The sequence below is a fragment of the Falco biarmicus genome, chromosome 17 (assembly GCF_023638135.1).
Source record: "Falco biarmicus isolate bFalBia1 chromosome 17, bFalBia1.pri, whole genome shotgun sequence".
Classification (NCBI taxonomy): domain Eukaryota; kingdom Metazoa; phylum Chordata; class Aves; order Falconiformes; family Falconidae; genus Falco; species Falco biarmicus.
The window spans coordinates 5,712,229-5,728,514 of record NC_079304.1 but is presented as its reverse complement, the minus strand read 5'-3'; the positions used below and the strand labels follow the sequence as shown (position 1 = coordinate 5,728,514).

Below are 16,286 nucleotides of genomic sequence, written 5' to 3'. Positions count from 1 at the left end.
GCTCCATCCAGAGCAAGAGGAACTGCCCTGAGTGCCCGTGGGGCTGCTGACCTCCCAGGGCCTCCTGCAGCACCGGGCTCGTCCCATGAAGACAGGGCAAGCTGGCATCACCATCCGCAGGGCTTGTTTGGAGGCCAAGGGGACTATTTCTGGGCAGACACACAGCACGGGAAGGGCTGATGGGCACGGGCTGTGCAGTGGCCAGAGATGTTGTCCTCAGCTCCGAGGGACAGCGACCAAAGGAGGCCATGGGGCTGTGTGTGCTGCCCTCCCATTGGTCTAGGAATGAGAAAGGATCCACTTGCTCCCCCATTTGTTCCCTCCCGGCGCATCTCCTTCCTCCCTGCGCAGCTTTAGAGAACATCCAGAGAGGAAAGGACCACACAGAGCCAGGGGCTGGGATGCTGCAGAGTTTAATGAGTCCAATGAGGGGAGGCCACAGGGAAAGGGTCGCGCGGACAGCCAAGAGCCAGTGCCCCACAGAGGGAGAGGGACAGGCAGGTCCCCCCTAGGCTGGCTTTGGTGGGCCTCATGGCCCAGGGGAGTGGACAAAAACAAAGGCAAAGGAGGAAAAGGAGAGAGTGGAGGAAGGCAACGAGAGGCATCGGTCATGTTTCAAGAGAGCCCAGGCTGGCCCCTTCCTCAGGGCTGACACCCGTTGCAGGAGGCGTGAGGCATGCTCAGCCCCTCTCAAAGCAATGGCCAGAGTCTCCGTCGTTCAGCCTGGCATCATCTTCTGGGTTCCAGCGGATCCTTGTCCGGGCCGTCACCAGTGGCTTTAGCAGGGGCGACACCTGCTGCCGCAGTAGCGGCTGGTGATGCAGGAGAGGTCAAAGCCCCCGGAGTTGATGGGCACTCCCTCAGAGCTGAGGATGCTGCCAACGGCAGCGGAGGTGGAGGAGCCCACGGCGGTGTTCTGCGGGAAGGAGCTGAGGATGGGGCCGGGCAGGGTCACCACCACGGCGGAGGGCTGGATGACGATGTTGGAGCTCTGGCACTGCCTGACACAGGGCTCGTTGCAGCTGCTGGCCAGCGGGGTCGGGCCGCAGGGCTGGCAGGGCTGGCACGGGTTGCAGCAGGACATGGCTTGGGGCTGGAGGTGCACCTGGGAGAGAGGGCAGGGAGGAAGCAGAGCACAGGGACACCTCAGGAGCAGCCTGCAACCCCACCAAAAGGAAGCCAAGGCAGGGGGCTGCACAGCGGGAAACAAGGGCTTCTTTGCCCGAGCTCAGCGGGGTCCTGCGCATAGCAGCCAGGCCCAGGGATGCTCATCACTAGCCTGGAGCAAAGGGCCAGCTCAGCCCAGCCTCAGCCTGTCTCCGCGACAGACTGTCTCTCCTCTGACCTCTCCCGCCACCCCCGTCTCGGAGCACTAACATAAGACCAAGGAGCAGGTACCAGCTGAGCTGCCCTCGAAGGCTAGACCCTGTCCTGGAGGAGGAGGTGGAGGAGAAAAGGGGCTTCCAGCTCACCTGGTTCCCAAGGAGAAGGAGGTGACGGAAGCGGCTGAGAGAGCCATCAGTTGGGCTGGCTTTTATACTGGCCCCACGCTGCCTCAGGGCCAAGGCAGCCGCTGCATAAGCAGCAATTTTCCGGCATGCTGCTAATGAACGGAAACATCCCCGGTAATGACATGGCATGTGTTGCTCTTTCCCTCTACGCTGCCCTTGCGTTTCCTGGTTTATGTCATACCCGTCCCGTCACAGACGTCTCTTTTGAGAGCTGCGATGAGAGGGCCCGTGGTTTCCGGGGCAAGGCTGCCTCACTGTGGGCAGAAGACACGGCCTAAGTGCCAGAGGGGTCCAGTGCAGGCAGGTGATGTCAGCCTGGGCTCTCTCTTTTGGGTGTTTTTGTGATCCTTCAGACAGGAACGGCTCCAGCTGCTCTAGCCCTGCAAACTTGGTCTGCTGAGACCTGACCTTGTTTTCGCGTACAAACCAATGGGCATAAAAGGAGCACTGAGACTGCACACTGGTATTTTTGTAATGTCTGCAAGTTCCTCTTGATGTATTGTTCTTACGTAGATGTTTAGAGGAAGAAAGGAAAAGAGATCGTATAGGCCTTATCTTCCAGAATTATTGAATAAAACAAAGTCAGGTTGGATGGAGCTTTGAGCCACTTGTCCAATGAAGAATGTCCCTGCCCAAGGCAGAGGGCTTGGAGCAGGTGATCTTCCATGGTCCCTTTGAACCCAAACATGCTACGAGTCTATCGTTCTATGAAAACGAGTTGTACGTAAGTAGGAATGGACTAAGTCCTTGGAGCCACACAGTGAAGCCGCTTCAATGCTAGAAGGGATGAAATGCTGAAGTACCAGGCATGGGCAGGTGATGTTGAATTGTGCAGGAAATTTTTGGTAAGATGCACAAGCAGAACGGAAGCAAGAAAGTTGATGTCTCCTCCTTCTGAATGAGACTGTCACTACAGGCCGTTGGGTGACACAGAAAAAAGTGACGGACTCACACCCTTGTGAGATACTGTGGAAAGCAGCATGAGCTGCCAGGTTTGAGTATCAGGATGGACGTGAGCCTGCAATATAAGATTGTACAGATACATCGATCAGCATTTTTGAGAGTATAGAGAGTGAGACGAGGAATGAGCAGAAGGAATGAGCTAATAAGGTGATGGAGAGCTGGATACACAGTCCGGCAGTGTAAAAATAACTCCAGCTCTCGGGTGGATTCAGGGAGGTTCTTTGCCCTGTCTGCGGAGTAGTCCCTGGTGCTTCTCTGCGTGCCGGGTGCCACGCTGCCAGATAACATTGGCTCGTTGGGCAGTCCTTAATGGCATGGAATTTAACACGACTAAGTGCCAGATTCATGCACCTAGGACGGAGTAACACCAGATACAAGTATGAATTAGGAGATGAGTTTCTGGAGAGCAGCCCTGCAGAAAAGGGCCATGAGGGGACTACTGGATGGACATCAGGATGGGGTTGGTCAAGCAATGTGGCCCTTCTCCAACTGACCTGCCTGTACTAGGTTATCACAAGCCTGTCAGACCCCTCCATGCTGTGTGACAGGTATGGTGCTCACAGCATTGAGGGCTCATTGAATGTGGAGAAAGGCCCCAAAACCCTCCAGCTGATAAACCCAGGGAAATTTTTCAGAAGGCCAGAGGAGCGGGGATCTCTGTCCACACTGCTGGTAATTCAGCCAGGATGCAGTAGCCAGAGCTACCCTCTCCCTTGCTCTCTAATTCCTGGTCTGCCTTGGATCCATGGATTTTGGAATGCTGGGGCGATGGCCAGGAGAAACTGTTTGCTCTCTGGCCTGTGTGGCGAAAGCCTTGCAGGGCAAAGTAGGGCTGTTTGAGCCCCGCTGCCAAAGCCACGCAGCCTGCATGTGCCAGGGTGACCTGTTTACCCTGTCCTTGCTCCCCCGTCCGCATTGAGCACGCTGAAAACCTGGGGAAGAGCAGGATGTGACAGAGACCAGGCATGCAGGAAAATTGTCACGTCCTTTGGCCCTGAGGCAGCGTGGGGCCAGTATAAAAGCCAGCCCAACTGATGGCTCTCTCAGCCGCTTCCGTCACCTCCTTCTCCTTGGGAACCAGGTGAGCTGGAAGCCCCTTTTCTCCTCCACCTCCTCCTCCAGGACAGGGTCTAGCCTTCGAGGGCAGCTCAGCTGGTACCTGCTCCTTGGTCTTATGTTAGTGCTCCGAGACGGGGGTGGCGGGAGAGGTCAGAGGAGAGACAGTCTGTCGCGGAGACAGGCTGAGGCTGGGCTGAGCTGGCCCTTTGCTCCAGGCTAGTGATGAGCATCCCTGGGCCTGGCTGCTATGCGCAGGACCCCGCTGAGCTCGGGCAAAGAAGCCCTTGTTTCCCGCTGTGCAGCCCCCTGCCTTGGCTTCCTTTTGGTGGGGTTGCAGGCTGCTCCTGAGGTGTCCCTGTGCTCTGCTTCCTCCCTGCCCTCTCTCCCAGGTGCACCTCCAGCCCCAAGCCATGTCCTGCTGCAACCCGTGCCAGTCCTGCCAGCCCTGCGGCCCGACCCCGCTGGCCAGCAGCTGCAATGAGCCCTGTTGCAGGCAGTGCCAGGACTCCGTCGTCGTCATCCAGCCCTCCGCCGTGGTGGTGACCCTGCCCGGCCCCATCCTCAGCTCCTTCCCGCAGAACACCGCCGTGGGCTCCTCCACCTCCGCTGCCGTTGGCAGCATCCTCAGCTGTGAGGGAGTGCCCATCAACTCCGGGGGCTTTGACCTCTCCTGCATCACCAGCCGCTACTGCGGCAGCAGGTGTCGCCCCTGCTAAAGCCACTGGTGACGGCCCGGACAAGGATCCGCTGGAACCCAGAAGATGATGCCAGGCTGAACGACGGAGACTCTGGCCATTGCTTTGAGAGGGGCTGAGCATGCCTCACGCCTCCTGCAACGGGTGTCAGCCCTGAGGAAGGGGCCAGCCTGGGCTCTCTTGAAACATGACCGATGCCTCTCGTTGCCTTCCTCCACTCTCTCCTTTTCCTCCTTTGCCTTTGTTTTTGTCCACTCCCCTGGGCCATGAGGCCCACCAAAGCCAGCCTAGGGGGGACCTGCCTGTCCCTCTCCCTCTGTGGGGCACTGGCTCTTGGCTGTCCGCGCGACCCTTTCCCTGTGGCCTCCCCTCAGAGACATCTTGTTTCCCTCTTTGGACTCATTAAACTCTGCAGCATCCCAGCCCCTGGCTCTGTGTGGTCCTTTCCTCTCTGGATGTTCTCTAAAGCTGCGCAGGGAGGAAGGAGATGCGCCGGGAGGGAACAAATGGGGGAGCAAGTGGATCCTTTCTCATTCCTAGACCAATGGGAGGGCAGCACACACAGCCCCATGGCCTCCTTTGGTCGCTGTCCCTCGGAGCTGAGGACAACATCTCTGGCCACTGCACAGCCCGTGCCCATCAGCCCTTCCCGTGCTGTGTGTCTGCCCAGAAATAGTCCCCTTGGCCTCCAAACAAGCCCTGCGGATGGTGATGCCAGCTTGCCCTGTCTTCATGGGACGAGCCCGGTGCTGCAGGAGGCCCTGGGAGGTCAGCAGCCCCACGGGCACTCAGGGCAGTTCCTCTTGCTCTGGATGGAGCTGTGCTGGGGGAGAAGGCTCAGGCAGAAGGTGGCGACGAGGACGGAAGGAGGGAATAGCAGGAGAAATCACCCTGGCTAGAGCCCACAGCCGCCGCCTCCTCACCTCCCCACCCATCTCCAGGAGGAAGGGGCAGGGTGTGCATCCGAGGGCAAGGGTAGCTACGGCAAGTCCCCTCTCATTCCGTCACGTCCGTACAGCGGGTCCCTGCAGAGGCCAATGGGCATCATTGCCCACTGTCCTCTGAGGGGAACATCTGTGGCAGAAGGAGTCTGCTCCTGATGGCACAGAGAGAAAGCAGGAAAAAAGCACATAAATGACAAACACTCATGGCACTTGCATGAACCATAAGTGGGGCAATACTGAAAAGACCTTGGCTGGCTTCCAGACCCACCAGGCTGCTCTCTCCCTCTCCCTCTCCCTGCGCAACGCGACAGAGGGGGGAAGAAGGTGAAAAAGGCTGTGGGTCGAGGCAAAGCCAGGGGCATCACTTACCCGTTACTTTCACTGGAAAAACAGACTTGACTGGGGGAACATTCCTCAAACATATTGCCAACGAAAAATAGAGCAGGGTGGAGAGAAACAGCAAAAAAGCCCTTAAGATGCCTCCACCCCGTCCCCACGTCTTCTCCACAGCCTCAGCTTCCCTCCTTCATTCACGGCTCTTCTATTTCCCCCACCGCGCAGCAGCGCAGGGGGCTGCGGATGCGGGGGCTGCGGTCAGCACACACAAGTTTCCTTCTGCGCAAAGAGGGACTTCACCTGACCTGCTCAGGAAGAAGCAGCCGGGTTTTGGCACCTTCCCCTGAACCCCTTGTCTCTGCCTCCCCAGACACACGTGCTCGGCCTTCAGACTCCGTGTTCTGTGCGTGACCTGGAACTCATGGAGCTTGAACACCAAAGGAGCTGGACTCAGAGCTGCGCGACTGCCCCTGTGGCACCCCATCTCACAGCCGAGCAACATGCGGAGCCCCGTCCCTTCCCTTCCACACCCATTTGGCACGAGGTCTCAGGCCGTGCCTCACTGAGCACCAGGCCGAAGTGCACCTGGCCCTGGCCTGGACACGAGGAGCCTGCGTCCCGCCCCAGCCCCCAGCAAGACGGCACCATAAGGGGACCGATTCAGGGACAGGGGCCCGCAGGGGCGGGCAGGCTTTCCTGGCCCTGTACTTAGAGCAAGAGGTGGGGGTGCGGGGGCAGAGGCTGCGTTTCAGCTCCCTGGGCACCTCTCTGCCCGGCCAAAGGCACCGCCTCTCAGCTGTAATGGGCTCTGGCTGGCAAGGGCAATCTGCTGCTCTGCAGTGCCCAGGGACACCCCCGGGAAGGCCAAGGTCTTCACCCTGACCCACGCAAGTACAGGCTGACACACGTGTGCTCATTCATGCCTGCACGGAACCAGGCAAACCTCTGCACACTTACAGAAAGACAGGAAATGGCAATGAGCGACCATCAGAGAGAGATGGGGGGAGCAAGAGGAAAGGATGTGCCGTGCCCTCTCCCATGGCAGTCCTGGGGCCAACGCAGATGAGAAGCATGGGAGCGGTGCCCCTTTCCCGACAACTGTGCCGCAAGCAAGCCCACAGGAATGAGCCAGGCGCACATCACCTCTCCGCATGGGATGCCACCAGCACTTGAGCTGCGTCTTCCTCCTGCGCCGGCACGTTCCTGTCCCGGAAATCCTTGGCCTTCTCATGCCGGCACTTAGAGCAGCCTTCATGTGGGAAAGCACGTGCCGTAAGCAAGGAAATGAAAAGGCAGCGGTGCAGGAAACCAGGACACAGCCCATACCATTAGGTGGGATGGTCTGCATTTGCCAGGAACTTGTCAGAAAATTATTACTTCCGCAGAGGGTGCCTCTGGGCCCGAGGCAGTGCAGGACTGCTATAAAAGGCGGCCCGACTCTCTGCGCTCTCATGCGCTTCTCTTGCCCCCTTCTCCTTGGGAATCAGGTGCGTGTGAAGTCTCTTGCCCTCCTCCTTCCAGACCAGGTCTTTCCTCCATGGAGGGCTCAGCTCGTGTGGGCTGTGCTAGCCCCGGGCTGGGAGCTGCTTCTCACGGGAGAGGGAAGGGGGGAGAAGGTCTTCTGCAGAGAGAGCCTGGGACGTAGCTGAGGTGGCTCCTGGGCTTTCAGCTGGGCAGCGTGTGCTGGGCCAGGAGATGCGGTGGCCCCGCTGTGGTTGGGTGCAGTGCTGCTTCTCATGTTTCCCCGTTTCTGGCTTCCCCTGCCCTCTCTCCCAGGTGCACCTCCAGCCCCAAGCCATGTCCTGCTGCAACCCGTGCCAGCCCTGCCAGCCCTGCGGCCCGACCCCGCTGGCCAGCAGCTGCAACGAGCCCTGTGTCAGGCAGTGCCAGAGCTCCAACATCGTCATCCAGCCCTCCGCCGTGGTGGTGACCCTGCCCGGCCCCATCCTCAGCTCCTTCCCGCAGAACACCGCCGTGGGCTCCTCCACCTCCGCTGCCGTTGGCAGCATCCTCAGCTCTGAGGGAGTGCCCATCAACTCCGGGGGCTTTGACCTCTCCTGCATCACCAGCCGCTACTGCGGCAGCAGGTGTCGCCCCTGCTAAAGGTGCTGGCAACAGCTTTGGGCAAGAACCTTCAGGACCTCAGAACATGGACCGGAGATGGAGCTCCGTGCCATTGGCCCCTTCTTCCACTCAGCCTTTTTGCCCTCTTCCCTTTGCTGTCGCTGCCTCCCAGCACCAGCGTGGCTGGCACCTGTTGGCCTCCCTCCGTCTGCAGGGCAGGCAGACGGACACCCTGCAGGAGCTCCACCGCACCTCAGCGGCTGCCCCTGGCGCTGCCTCGGAGCCACCTCCTTTTCTTCTTTCGACTCATTAAAGCTGTGCTGCATCCAGGCCTGTGCCTCCGAGTCCTCCCTCCTTCTGTGGCAGCTCTCCCAGTCTGCCCGGGGAATAACGGGGGAGGAAGGGGAGGGTGGAACTCTTACAGAATCGGATCTCCTCAAGGCACTACTGGGCTCAACAGAACAACTCAGACACACGGCACCCCATGGATGATGTAAGGTTCCCCTCAGGCTCTTCCTTCCAACAGTTTCGGGCAGAGAAACCATCTATTTCAATGTCACTGGCCACTGGGCACCTTTTGGCAGTACGAGACAGGCCCCCACCTAACCATAGCACAAATGCTGGAGATGGCCCTGCCCAGACTCAGCTACCCTTCCTCACCCAGTGCTCTGAGGCAAGGCCAGTCTGAGCTCTGCTTACACCACCACTGCTCCTCATTGCAGAGCAGGGTCTTCTAGCACTGCAGCCTGTAGCCAGTGGCCATCTATCCGCCAACAGACCCTGCACTCCACTTGGAGCCACATGGGCACAATGAAAGGCAGGGCTGTGCCCTCACAGTAGGACACCTGCCTCACACTGGGCCGTGCGGGGAACCGGACCCGTCTGGGCAGTTACACTGGCAGGACGAGTACTGGTACTAATCCCAGGAAGGCATCTCCCCAGCATGGGTCCAAGGCCCTGCTCTGCCCTGCGCCCAGGCAATGGACCCCGGGGTGGAGTCCTTCAAAGTCAACAGAGCTGTCATCTAGAAGACCTAGATAATCAATACCAATACACTCCTCTGGGCACATCAATCTGACACCTTAGAAGTGTAATATGGACCTGCTGACTTACCCTTTGGGGACCGTCATTTCTCTTGATCGCTACAAAAGCCTTCTAGAGAAGAAGTTCAAAAGTTCATGTTCCTCTCTGCTATTCCCTGCCTATAGCATATGAGTCTTTAAGTGAACAAGTCTAGGAAATGAAGAGGACGATAACCATGCAGCATTTAATTTTCTCTGCCAAAAATGCTAGTCTTGATTGCCATAAACTCTTTTGGAATGCAGATTTTCTTTGTCGTGACGGTGGTGCAGTGGAGTGGTTTGTATAAAGTGACGTCATGATTGAAGGACATCACTGAGACGATCATAGAATCATAAGATAGTCCAGGTTTGAAGGGGCCTTCAGAGATAACCTGGTCCAATCTTTCATGGGATAGGAGGCCTAGATGAGATTATCTAACCACCTTGTCCAGTTGCATCTTGCAAACCTCCAGCAATGGGGACTCCGCCGTGTCCCTGGGGAGGCTGTTCCAGGGAATGGTTGTTCTTACTATAAAAATTGTAGTTCTTACATCAAGGTAAAACCTCTCCAGGTGCAACTTGTACTTGTTGGCCCTTGTCTTCTCCATGAGGCTTCTTGTGATGAGAGAGCCTCCCTCCTCTTTGTAGACAGCCTTTAAGTACTGGAATACTGTGATCAGGTCCCCCACCAGAGAAAAAAGGCCTAACTCCTTCACTCTTTCCTCACAGGACAGGTTCTCCAGCCCTTTGGTCCTTTGACACATAAGAGGGGCTGGTGGAGCTTGCAAGAAGCAGATTTTCTTGCTCATGAGAGTGGTGTAATGGAGCAGTTTGCATATGATGAAATCATGATTAAAGGACATGTTGTGGTTTAACCCCAGCTGGCAACCAAGTACCACCACACAGTTGCTCGCTCACTCCTGCCCACACCACACCACCCCCCACCCTCCCCATTGGCATGGGGAAGAGAATCAGGAAAGGTAAAACTCACATCTTGAGATAACAGCAATTTAATAATTGATGTAAAATGAAATATAATAGTAGTAGTAGTAGTAGTGTGACAAAAAGGGGAGGGAGAGAGGAATAAAATCTGAAAGGGAAAAAACAAAACAAGTGATGCACAATACAATCGCTCACCACCCGCTTACCGATGCAACAACCAGACTGCCCAAACCGCTCCCCCTGAGTTTATATACTCAGCATGACATTCTATGATATGGAAGATCCCTTTGGCCAGTTTGGGTCAGCTGTCCTGGCTGTGTCCCCTGCCATTTCCTTGCACACACACCCCACACCCCCACACCCCCCGCCTTATCACTGGCAGGGCCTAAACAACCCAAAAGTCCTGGACTTAGTATAAATGTTACTTAGCAACAACTAAAACCATCAGTGTGTTATCAACATTATTCTCATACCAAACCAAAAACATAGCATTGTACCAGCTATGGAGAAGAAAACTAACTCCACCCTGGCCAAAACCAGGGCAGGACATCACTGAGGGGATCACAAACTCAGTGATAACCAGGAAAAAGGGGAAGAATGGCTGTGCCTGCCAGCAGGCAACACCAGCATTTTTTCTGGTGACAAGAACATCTACATCGTTTTTGACACGCCAGTGATGGTATACCAGGCCTCCATGAAGGGGGCCTGATGAGGATGTAGAAATTCAGCAAGGTCTGCAGGTGCTGACTGCTCCACACAGTGACAATGAGGAGGCCATTCCCCACCAAGGTTAGAAGACACATGGAGGAAATAATGGCACATGGGAGCATGTGCCCACCTTGGGAGATGTGGGAAGCCCGGGGGAATGACATCACTTACAGATGTCCTGCTCTTCTTTGCTGTGGCCCAGTACATGACCGGGAGGAATCAGCTGCCCAGACCAGACTGAAGGAATAAAGCTGTGGTCGGTTAAATCTATTCTCTCTATTGCTGTCAGACGGATAATCAGAACCTGTTGCCAACTGACAGAACCTGACTATCCAAGGTGAAGGTCTGACCATGCCTGGGCAGAGGTGTGGGTGGTAGACCAGAGCAGAGAGGACTTGGCAGACATCTGACCAACACTGCTGGTTTGCTGCAACTGACCATGGCATGATATTGCTTGTAGAGGAATGAAGGCAGTGGGCTGATTACATTGATAACATGCAGCTGTGGCCTTGCCGCAAAGGCAGTGGGTTATTGTCACGGACGATGTGCAGCTGCAGCTCATCCTGCTAAGTGGTTAAATAGCCCTGAGGCGTGTGGGAGAGAGGCTGGTTGGAGGAGGAGCAGGGAGGAGCTGGATGTAGCCGAGAGAAGCAGCAGTGTGGCCTGGCCTCTGGAGGATGGAGACACAGCATGGACAGTAGGATGTGACCCATGGTAAAGCCTTGTGGCAGCTTGCTAGTTTTGCTCGTGCTGTGACAATTGGTGTCCCATGTGAGGAAAACTGCTTGGGCCTCAGTCTGTAACAACCACTGACACCTGTTGTAACTCACTGAATGTCTGTGTTTCCTGGGTGCTTTGGTTTCTTGATTGTCTCATTCTTAATTGCCTGCTTCAAATATCCAAGATGCCTGACAGCTATGTATCTATAGACCATGGGTGGGGGTTACATTATGTGTGATTAGGACCAGGAGAGAATGCTGGCTGAGAGCTGATACTGTCATTGCCCGATGGAGCATGACACACCTGCTAAGCTGACCATCCTTCAAAAGCAATTACCATCGGTTCATCCACAAAAAAAAAACCGTTAAATTAATTTAGCATATTGCCAAGTGATAGAATCCACTGCAGGGAGTTCTCCCCTTCCCCTCCCCTTCCTCCCCCGTTATTCCCCGGGCAGACTGGGAGAGCTGCCACAGAAGGAGGGAGGACTCGGAGGCACAGGCCTGGATGCAGCACAGCTTTAATGAGTCGAAAGAAGAAAAGGAGGTGGCTCCGAGGCAGCGCCAGGGGCAGCCGCTGAGGTGCGGTGGAGCTCCTGCAGGGTGTCCGTCTGCCTGCCCTGCAGACGGAGGGAGGCCAACAGGTGCCAGCCACGCTGGTGCTGGGAGGCAGCGACAGCAAAGGGAAGAGGGCAAAAAGGCTGAGTGGAAGAAGGGGCCAATGGCACGGAGCTCCATCTCCGGTCCATGTTCTGAGGTCCTGAAGGTTCTTGCCCAAAGCTGTTGCCAGCACCTTTAGCAGGGGCGACACCTGCTGCCGCAGTAGCGGCTGGTGATGCAGGAGAGGTCAAAGCCCCCGGAGTTGATGGGCACTCCCTCAGAGCTGAGGATGCTGCCAACGGCAGCGGAGGTGGAGGAGCCCACGGCGGTGTTCTGCGGGAAGGAGCTGAGGATGGGGCCGGGCAGGGTCACCACCACGGCGGAGGGCTGGATGACGATGTTGGAGCTCTGGCACTGCCTGACACAGGGCTCGTTGCAGCTGCTGGCCAGCGGGGTCGGGCCGCAGGGCTGGCAGGGCTGGCACGGGTTGCAGCAGGACATGGCTTGGGGCTGGAGGTGCACCTGGGAGAGAGGGCAGGGGAAGCCAGAAACGGGGAAACATGAGAAGCAGCACTGCACCCAACCACAGCGGGGCCACCGCATCTCCTGGCCCAGCACACGCTGCCCAGCTGAAAGCCCAGGAGCCACCTCAGCTACGTCCCAGGCTCTCTCTGCAGAAGACCTTCTCCCCCCTTCCCTCTCCCGTGAGAAGCAGCTCCCAGCCCGGGGCTAGCACAGCCCACACGAGCTGAGCCCTCCATGGAGGAAAGACCTGGTCTGGAAGGAGGAGGGCAAGAGACTTCACACGCACCTGATTCCCAAGGAGAAGGGGGCAAGAGAAGCGCATGAGAGCGCAGAGAGTCGGGCCGCCTTTTATAGCAGTCCTGCACTGCCTCGGGCCCAGAGGCACCCTCTGCGGAAGTAATAATTTTCTGACAAGTTCCTGGCAAATGCAGACCATCCCACCTAATGGTATGGGCTGTGTCCTGGTTTCCTGCACCGCTGCCTTTTCATTTCCTTGCTTACGGCACGTGCTTTCCCACATGAAGGCTGCTCTAAGTGCCGGCATGAGAAGGCCAAGGATTTCCGGGACAGGAACGTGCCGGCGCAGGAGGAAGACGCAGCTCAAGTGCTGGTGGCATCCCATGCGGAGAGGTGATGTGCGCCTGGCTCATTCCTGTGGGCTTGCTTGCGGCACAGTTGTCGGGAAAGGGGCACCGCTCCCATGCTTCTCATCTGCGTTGGCCCCAGGACTGCCATGGGAGAGGGCACGGCACATCCTTTCCTCTTGCTCCCCCCATCTCTCTCTGATGGTCGCTCATTGCCATTTCCTGTCTTTCTGTAAGTGTGCAGAGGTTTGCCTGGTTCCGTGCAGGCATGAATGAGCACACGTGTGTCAGCCTGTACTTGCGTGGGTCAGGGTGAAGACCTTGGCCTTCCCGGGGGTGTCCCTGGGCACTGCAGAGCAGCAGATTGCCCTTGCCAGCCAGAGCCCATTACAGCTGAGAGGCGGTGCCTTTGGCCGGGCAGAGAGGTGCCCAGGGAGCTGAAACGCAGCCTCTGCCCCCGCACCCCCACCTCTTGCTCTAAGTACAGGGCCAGGAAAGCCTGCCCGCCCCTGCGGGCCCCTGTCCCTGAATCGGTCCCCTTATGGTGCCGTCTTGCTGGGGGCTGGGGCGGGACGCAGGCTCCTCGTGTCCAGGCCAGGGCCAGGTGCACTTCGGCCTGGTGCTCAGTGAGGCACGGCCTGAGACCTCGTGCCAAATGGGTGTGGAAGGGAAGGGACGGGGCTCCGCATGTTGCTCGGCTGTGAGATGGGGTGCCACAGGGGCAGTCGCGCAGCTCTGAGTCCAGCTCCTTTGGTGTTCAAGCTCCATGAGTTCCAGGTCACGCACAGAACACGGAGTCTGAAGGCCGAGCACGTGTGTCTGGGGAGGCAGAGACAAGGGGTTCAGGGGAAGGTGCCAAAACCCGGCTGCTTCTTCCTGAGCAGGTCAGGTGAAGTCCCTCTTTGCGCAGAAGGAAACTTGTGTGTGCTGACCGCAGCCCCCGCATCCGCAGCCCCCTGCGCTGCTGCGCGGTGGGGGAAATAGAAGAGCCGTGAATGAAGGAGGGAAGCTGAGGCTGTGGAGAAGACGTGGGGACGGGGTGGAGGCATCTTAAGGGCTTTTTTGCTGTTTCTCTCCACCCTGCTCTATTTTTCGTTGGCAATATGTTTGAGGAATGTTCCCCCAGTCAAGTCTGTTTTTCCAGTGAAAGTAACGGGTAAGTGATGCCCCTGGCTTTGCCTCGACCCACAGCCTTTTTCACCTTCTTTCCCCCTCTGTCGCGTTGCGCAGGGAGAGGGAGAGGGAGAGAGCAGCCTGGTGGGTCTGGAAGCCAGCCAAGGTCTTTTCAGTATTGCCCCACTTATGGTTCATGCAAGTGCCATGAGTGTTTGTCATTTATGTGCTTTTTTCCTGCTTTCTCTCTGTGCCATCAGGAGCAGACTCCTTCTGCCACAGATGTTCCCCTCAGAGGACAGTGGGCAATGATGCCCATTGGCCTCTGCAGGGACCCGCTGTACGGACGTGACGGAATGAGAGGGGACTTGCCGTAGCTACCCTTGCCCTCGGATGCACACCCTGCCCCTTCCTCCTGGAGATGGGTGGGGAGGTGAGGAGGCGGCGGCTGTGGGCTCTAGCCAGGGTGATTTCTCCTGCTATTCCCTCCTTCCGTCCTCGTCGCCACCTTCTGCCTGAGCCTTCTCCCCCAGCACAGCTCCATCCAGAGCAAGAGGAACTGCCCTGAGTGCCCGTGGGGCTGCTGACCTCCCAGGGCCTCCTGCAGCACCGGGCTCGTCCCATGAAGACAGGGCAAGCTGGCATCACCATCCGCAGGGCTTGTTTGGAGGCCAAGGGGACTATTTCTGGGCAGACACACAGCACGGGAAGGGCTGATGGGCACGGGCTGTGCAGTGGCCAGAGATGTTGTCCTCAGCTCCGAGGGACAGCGACCAAAGGAGGCCATGGGGCTGTGTGTGCTGCCCTCCCATTGGTCTAGGAATGAGAAAGGATCCACTTGCTCCCCCATTTGTTCCCTCCCGGCGCATCTCCTTCCTCCCTGCGCAGCTTTAGAGAACATCCAGAGAGGAAAGGACCACACAGAGCCAGGGGCTGGGATGCTGCAGAGTTTAATGAGTCCAATGAGGGGAGGCCACAGGGAAAGGGTCGCGCGGACAGCCAAGAGCCAGTGCCCCACAGAGGGAGAGGGACAGGCAGGTCCCCCCTAGGCTGGCTTTGGTGGGCCTCATGGCCCAGGGGAGTGGACAAAAACAAAGGCAAAGGAGGAAAAGGAGAGAGTGGAGGAAGGCAACGAGAGGCATCGGTCATGTTTCAAGAGAGCCCAGGCTGGCCCCTTCCTCAGGGCTGACACCCGTTGCAGGAGGCGTGAGGCATGCTCAGCCCCTCTCAAAGCAATGGCCAGAGTCTCCGTCGTTCAGCCTGGCATCATCTTCTGGGTTCCAGCGGATCCTTGTCCGGGCCGTCACCAGTGGCTTTAGCAGGGGCGACACCTGCTGCCGCAGTAGCGGCTGGTGATGCAGGAGAGGTCAAAGCCCCCGGAGTTGATGGGCACTCCCTCAGAGCTGAGGATGCTGCCAACGGCAGCGGAGGTGGAGGAGCCCACGGCGGTGTTCTGCGGGAAGGAGCTGAGGATGGGGCCGGGCAGGGTCACCACCACGGCGGAGGGCTGGATGACGATGTTGGAGCTCTGGCACTGCCTGACACAGGGCTCGTTGCAGCTGCTGGCCAGCGGGGTCGGGCCGCAGGGCTGGCAGGGCTGGCACGGGTTGCAGCAGGACATGGCTTGGGGCTGGAGGTGCACCTGGGAGAGAGGGCAGGGAGGAAGCAGAGCACAGGGACACCTCAGGAGCAGCCTGCAACCCCACCAAAAGGAAGCCAAGGCAGGGGGCTGCACAGCGGGAAACAAGGGCTTCTTTGCCCGAGCTCAGCGGGGTCCTGCGCATAGCAGCCAGGCCCAGGGATGCTCATCACTAGCCTGGAGCAAAGGGCCAGCTCAGCCCAGCCTCAGCCTGTCTCCGCGACAGACTGTCTCTCCTCTGACCTCTCCCGCCACCCCCCGTCTCGGAGCACTAACATAAGACCAAGGAGCAGGTACCAGCTGAGCTGCCCTCGAAGGCTAGACCCTGTCCTGGAGGAGGAGGTGGAGGAGAAAAGGGGCTTCCAGCTCACCTGGTTCCCAAGGAGAAGGAGGTGACGGAAGCGGCTGAGAGAGCCATCAGTTGGGCTGGCTTTTATACTGGCCCCACGCTGCCTCAGGGCCAAGGCAGCCGCTGCATAAGCAGCAATTTTCCGGCATGCTGCTAATGAACGGAAACATCCCCGGTAATGACATGGCATGTGTTGCTCTTTCCCTCTACGCTGCCCTTGCGTTTCCTGGTTTATGTCATACCCGTCCCGTCACAGACGTCTCTTTTGAGAGCTGCGATGAGAGGGCCCGTGGTTTCCGGGGCAAGGCTGCCTCACTGTGGGCAGAAGACATGGCCTAAGTGCCAGAGGGGTCCAGTGCAGGCAGGTGATGTCAGCCTGGGCTCTCTCTTTTGGGTGTTTTTGTGATCCTTCAGACAGGAACGGCTCCAGCTGCTCTAGCCCTGCAAACTTGGTCTGCTGAGACCTGACCTTGT

General features: G+C 57.8%; 3 protein-coding genes and 2 pseudogenes across 3 annotated transcripts; 2 read left to right on the top strand and 3 right to left on the bottom strand.

Annotated features, from left to right (window-relative positions):
* Positions 1-434: 434 nt before the first annotated feature.
* On the bottom strand, positions 435-1,860 carry LOC130160097 (feather keratin Cos2-2-like). The gene is made up of 2 exons (XM_056362356.1): positions 1,473-1,860; positions 435-1,105 (listed from the first exon to the last, which is right to left on the bottom strand). Exons 1-2 carry the CDS (start codon positions 1,638-1,640, stop codon positions 779-781), a joined length of 495 nt encoding a protein of 164 aa, XP_056218331.1. The 5' UTR covers positions 1,641-1,860; the 3' UTR covers positions 435-778.
* A 1,612-nt stretch (positions 1,861-3,472) lies between these two features.
* Positions 3,473-4,650, top strand: LOC130160103 (feather keratin Cos1-2-like). Its single transcript, XM_056362369.1, has 2 exons — positions 3,473-3,555; positions 3,923-4,650. The coding sequence occupies exon 2, from the start codon at positions 3,944-3,946 to the stop codon at positions 4,247-4,249; it is 306 nt and encodes a 101-aa protein (XP_056218344.1). The 5' UTR covers positions 3,473-3,555; positions 3,923-3,943; the 3' UTR covers positions 4,250-4,650.
* A 736-nt stretch (positions 4,651-5,386) lies between these two features.
* Positions 5,387-7,750, top strand: LOC130160344 (feather keratin Cos2-2-like; annotated as a pseudogene).
* A 3,908-nt stretch (positions 7,751-11,658) lies between these two features.
* Positions 11,659-14,022, bottom strand: LOC130160343 (feather keratin Cos2-2-like; annotated as a pseudogene).
* A 771-nt stretch (positions 14,023-14,793) lies between these two features.
* Positions 14,794-16,075, bottom strand: LOC130160098 (feather keratin Cos2-2-like). Its single transcript, XM_056362357.1, has 2 exons — positions 15,835-16,075; positions 14,794-15,466 (listed from the first exon to the last, which is right to left on the bottom strand). Exons 1-2 carry the CDS (start codon positions 16,000-16,002, stop codon positions 15,140-15,142), a joined length of 495 nt encoding a protein of 164 aa, XP_056218332.1. The 5' UTR covers positions 16,003-16,075; the 3' UTR covers positions 14,794-15,139.
* Between the last annotated feature and the right edge of the window lie 211 nt (positions 16,076-16,286).

Bases quoted from the DNA above. Each gene is read 5' to 3' on its own strand.
- LOC130160097 (XM_056362356.1), bottom strand. From the start codon at position 1,640: ATGCCATGTCATTACCGGGGATGTTTCCGTTCATTAGCAGCATGCCGG. The intron at 1,106-1,472 runs GTGAGCTGGAAG...CCTCTCTCCCAG, and splicing joins TCCTTCTCCTTGGGAACCAG to GTGCACCTCCAGCCCCAAGC.
- LOC130160098 (XM_056362357.1), bottom strand. From the start codon at position 16,002: ATGCCATGTCATTACCGGGGATGTTTCCGTTCATTAGCAGCATGCCGG. The intron at 15,467-15,834 runs GTGAGCTGGAAG...CCTCTCTCCCAG, and splicing joins TCCTTCTCCTTGGGAACCAG to GTGCACCTCCAGCCCCAAGC.
- LOC130160103 (XM_056362369.1), top strand. From the start codon at position 3,944: ATGTCCTGCTGCAACCCGTGCCAGTCCTGCCAGCCCTGCGGCCCGACC.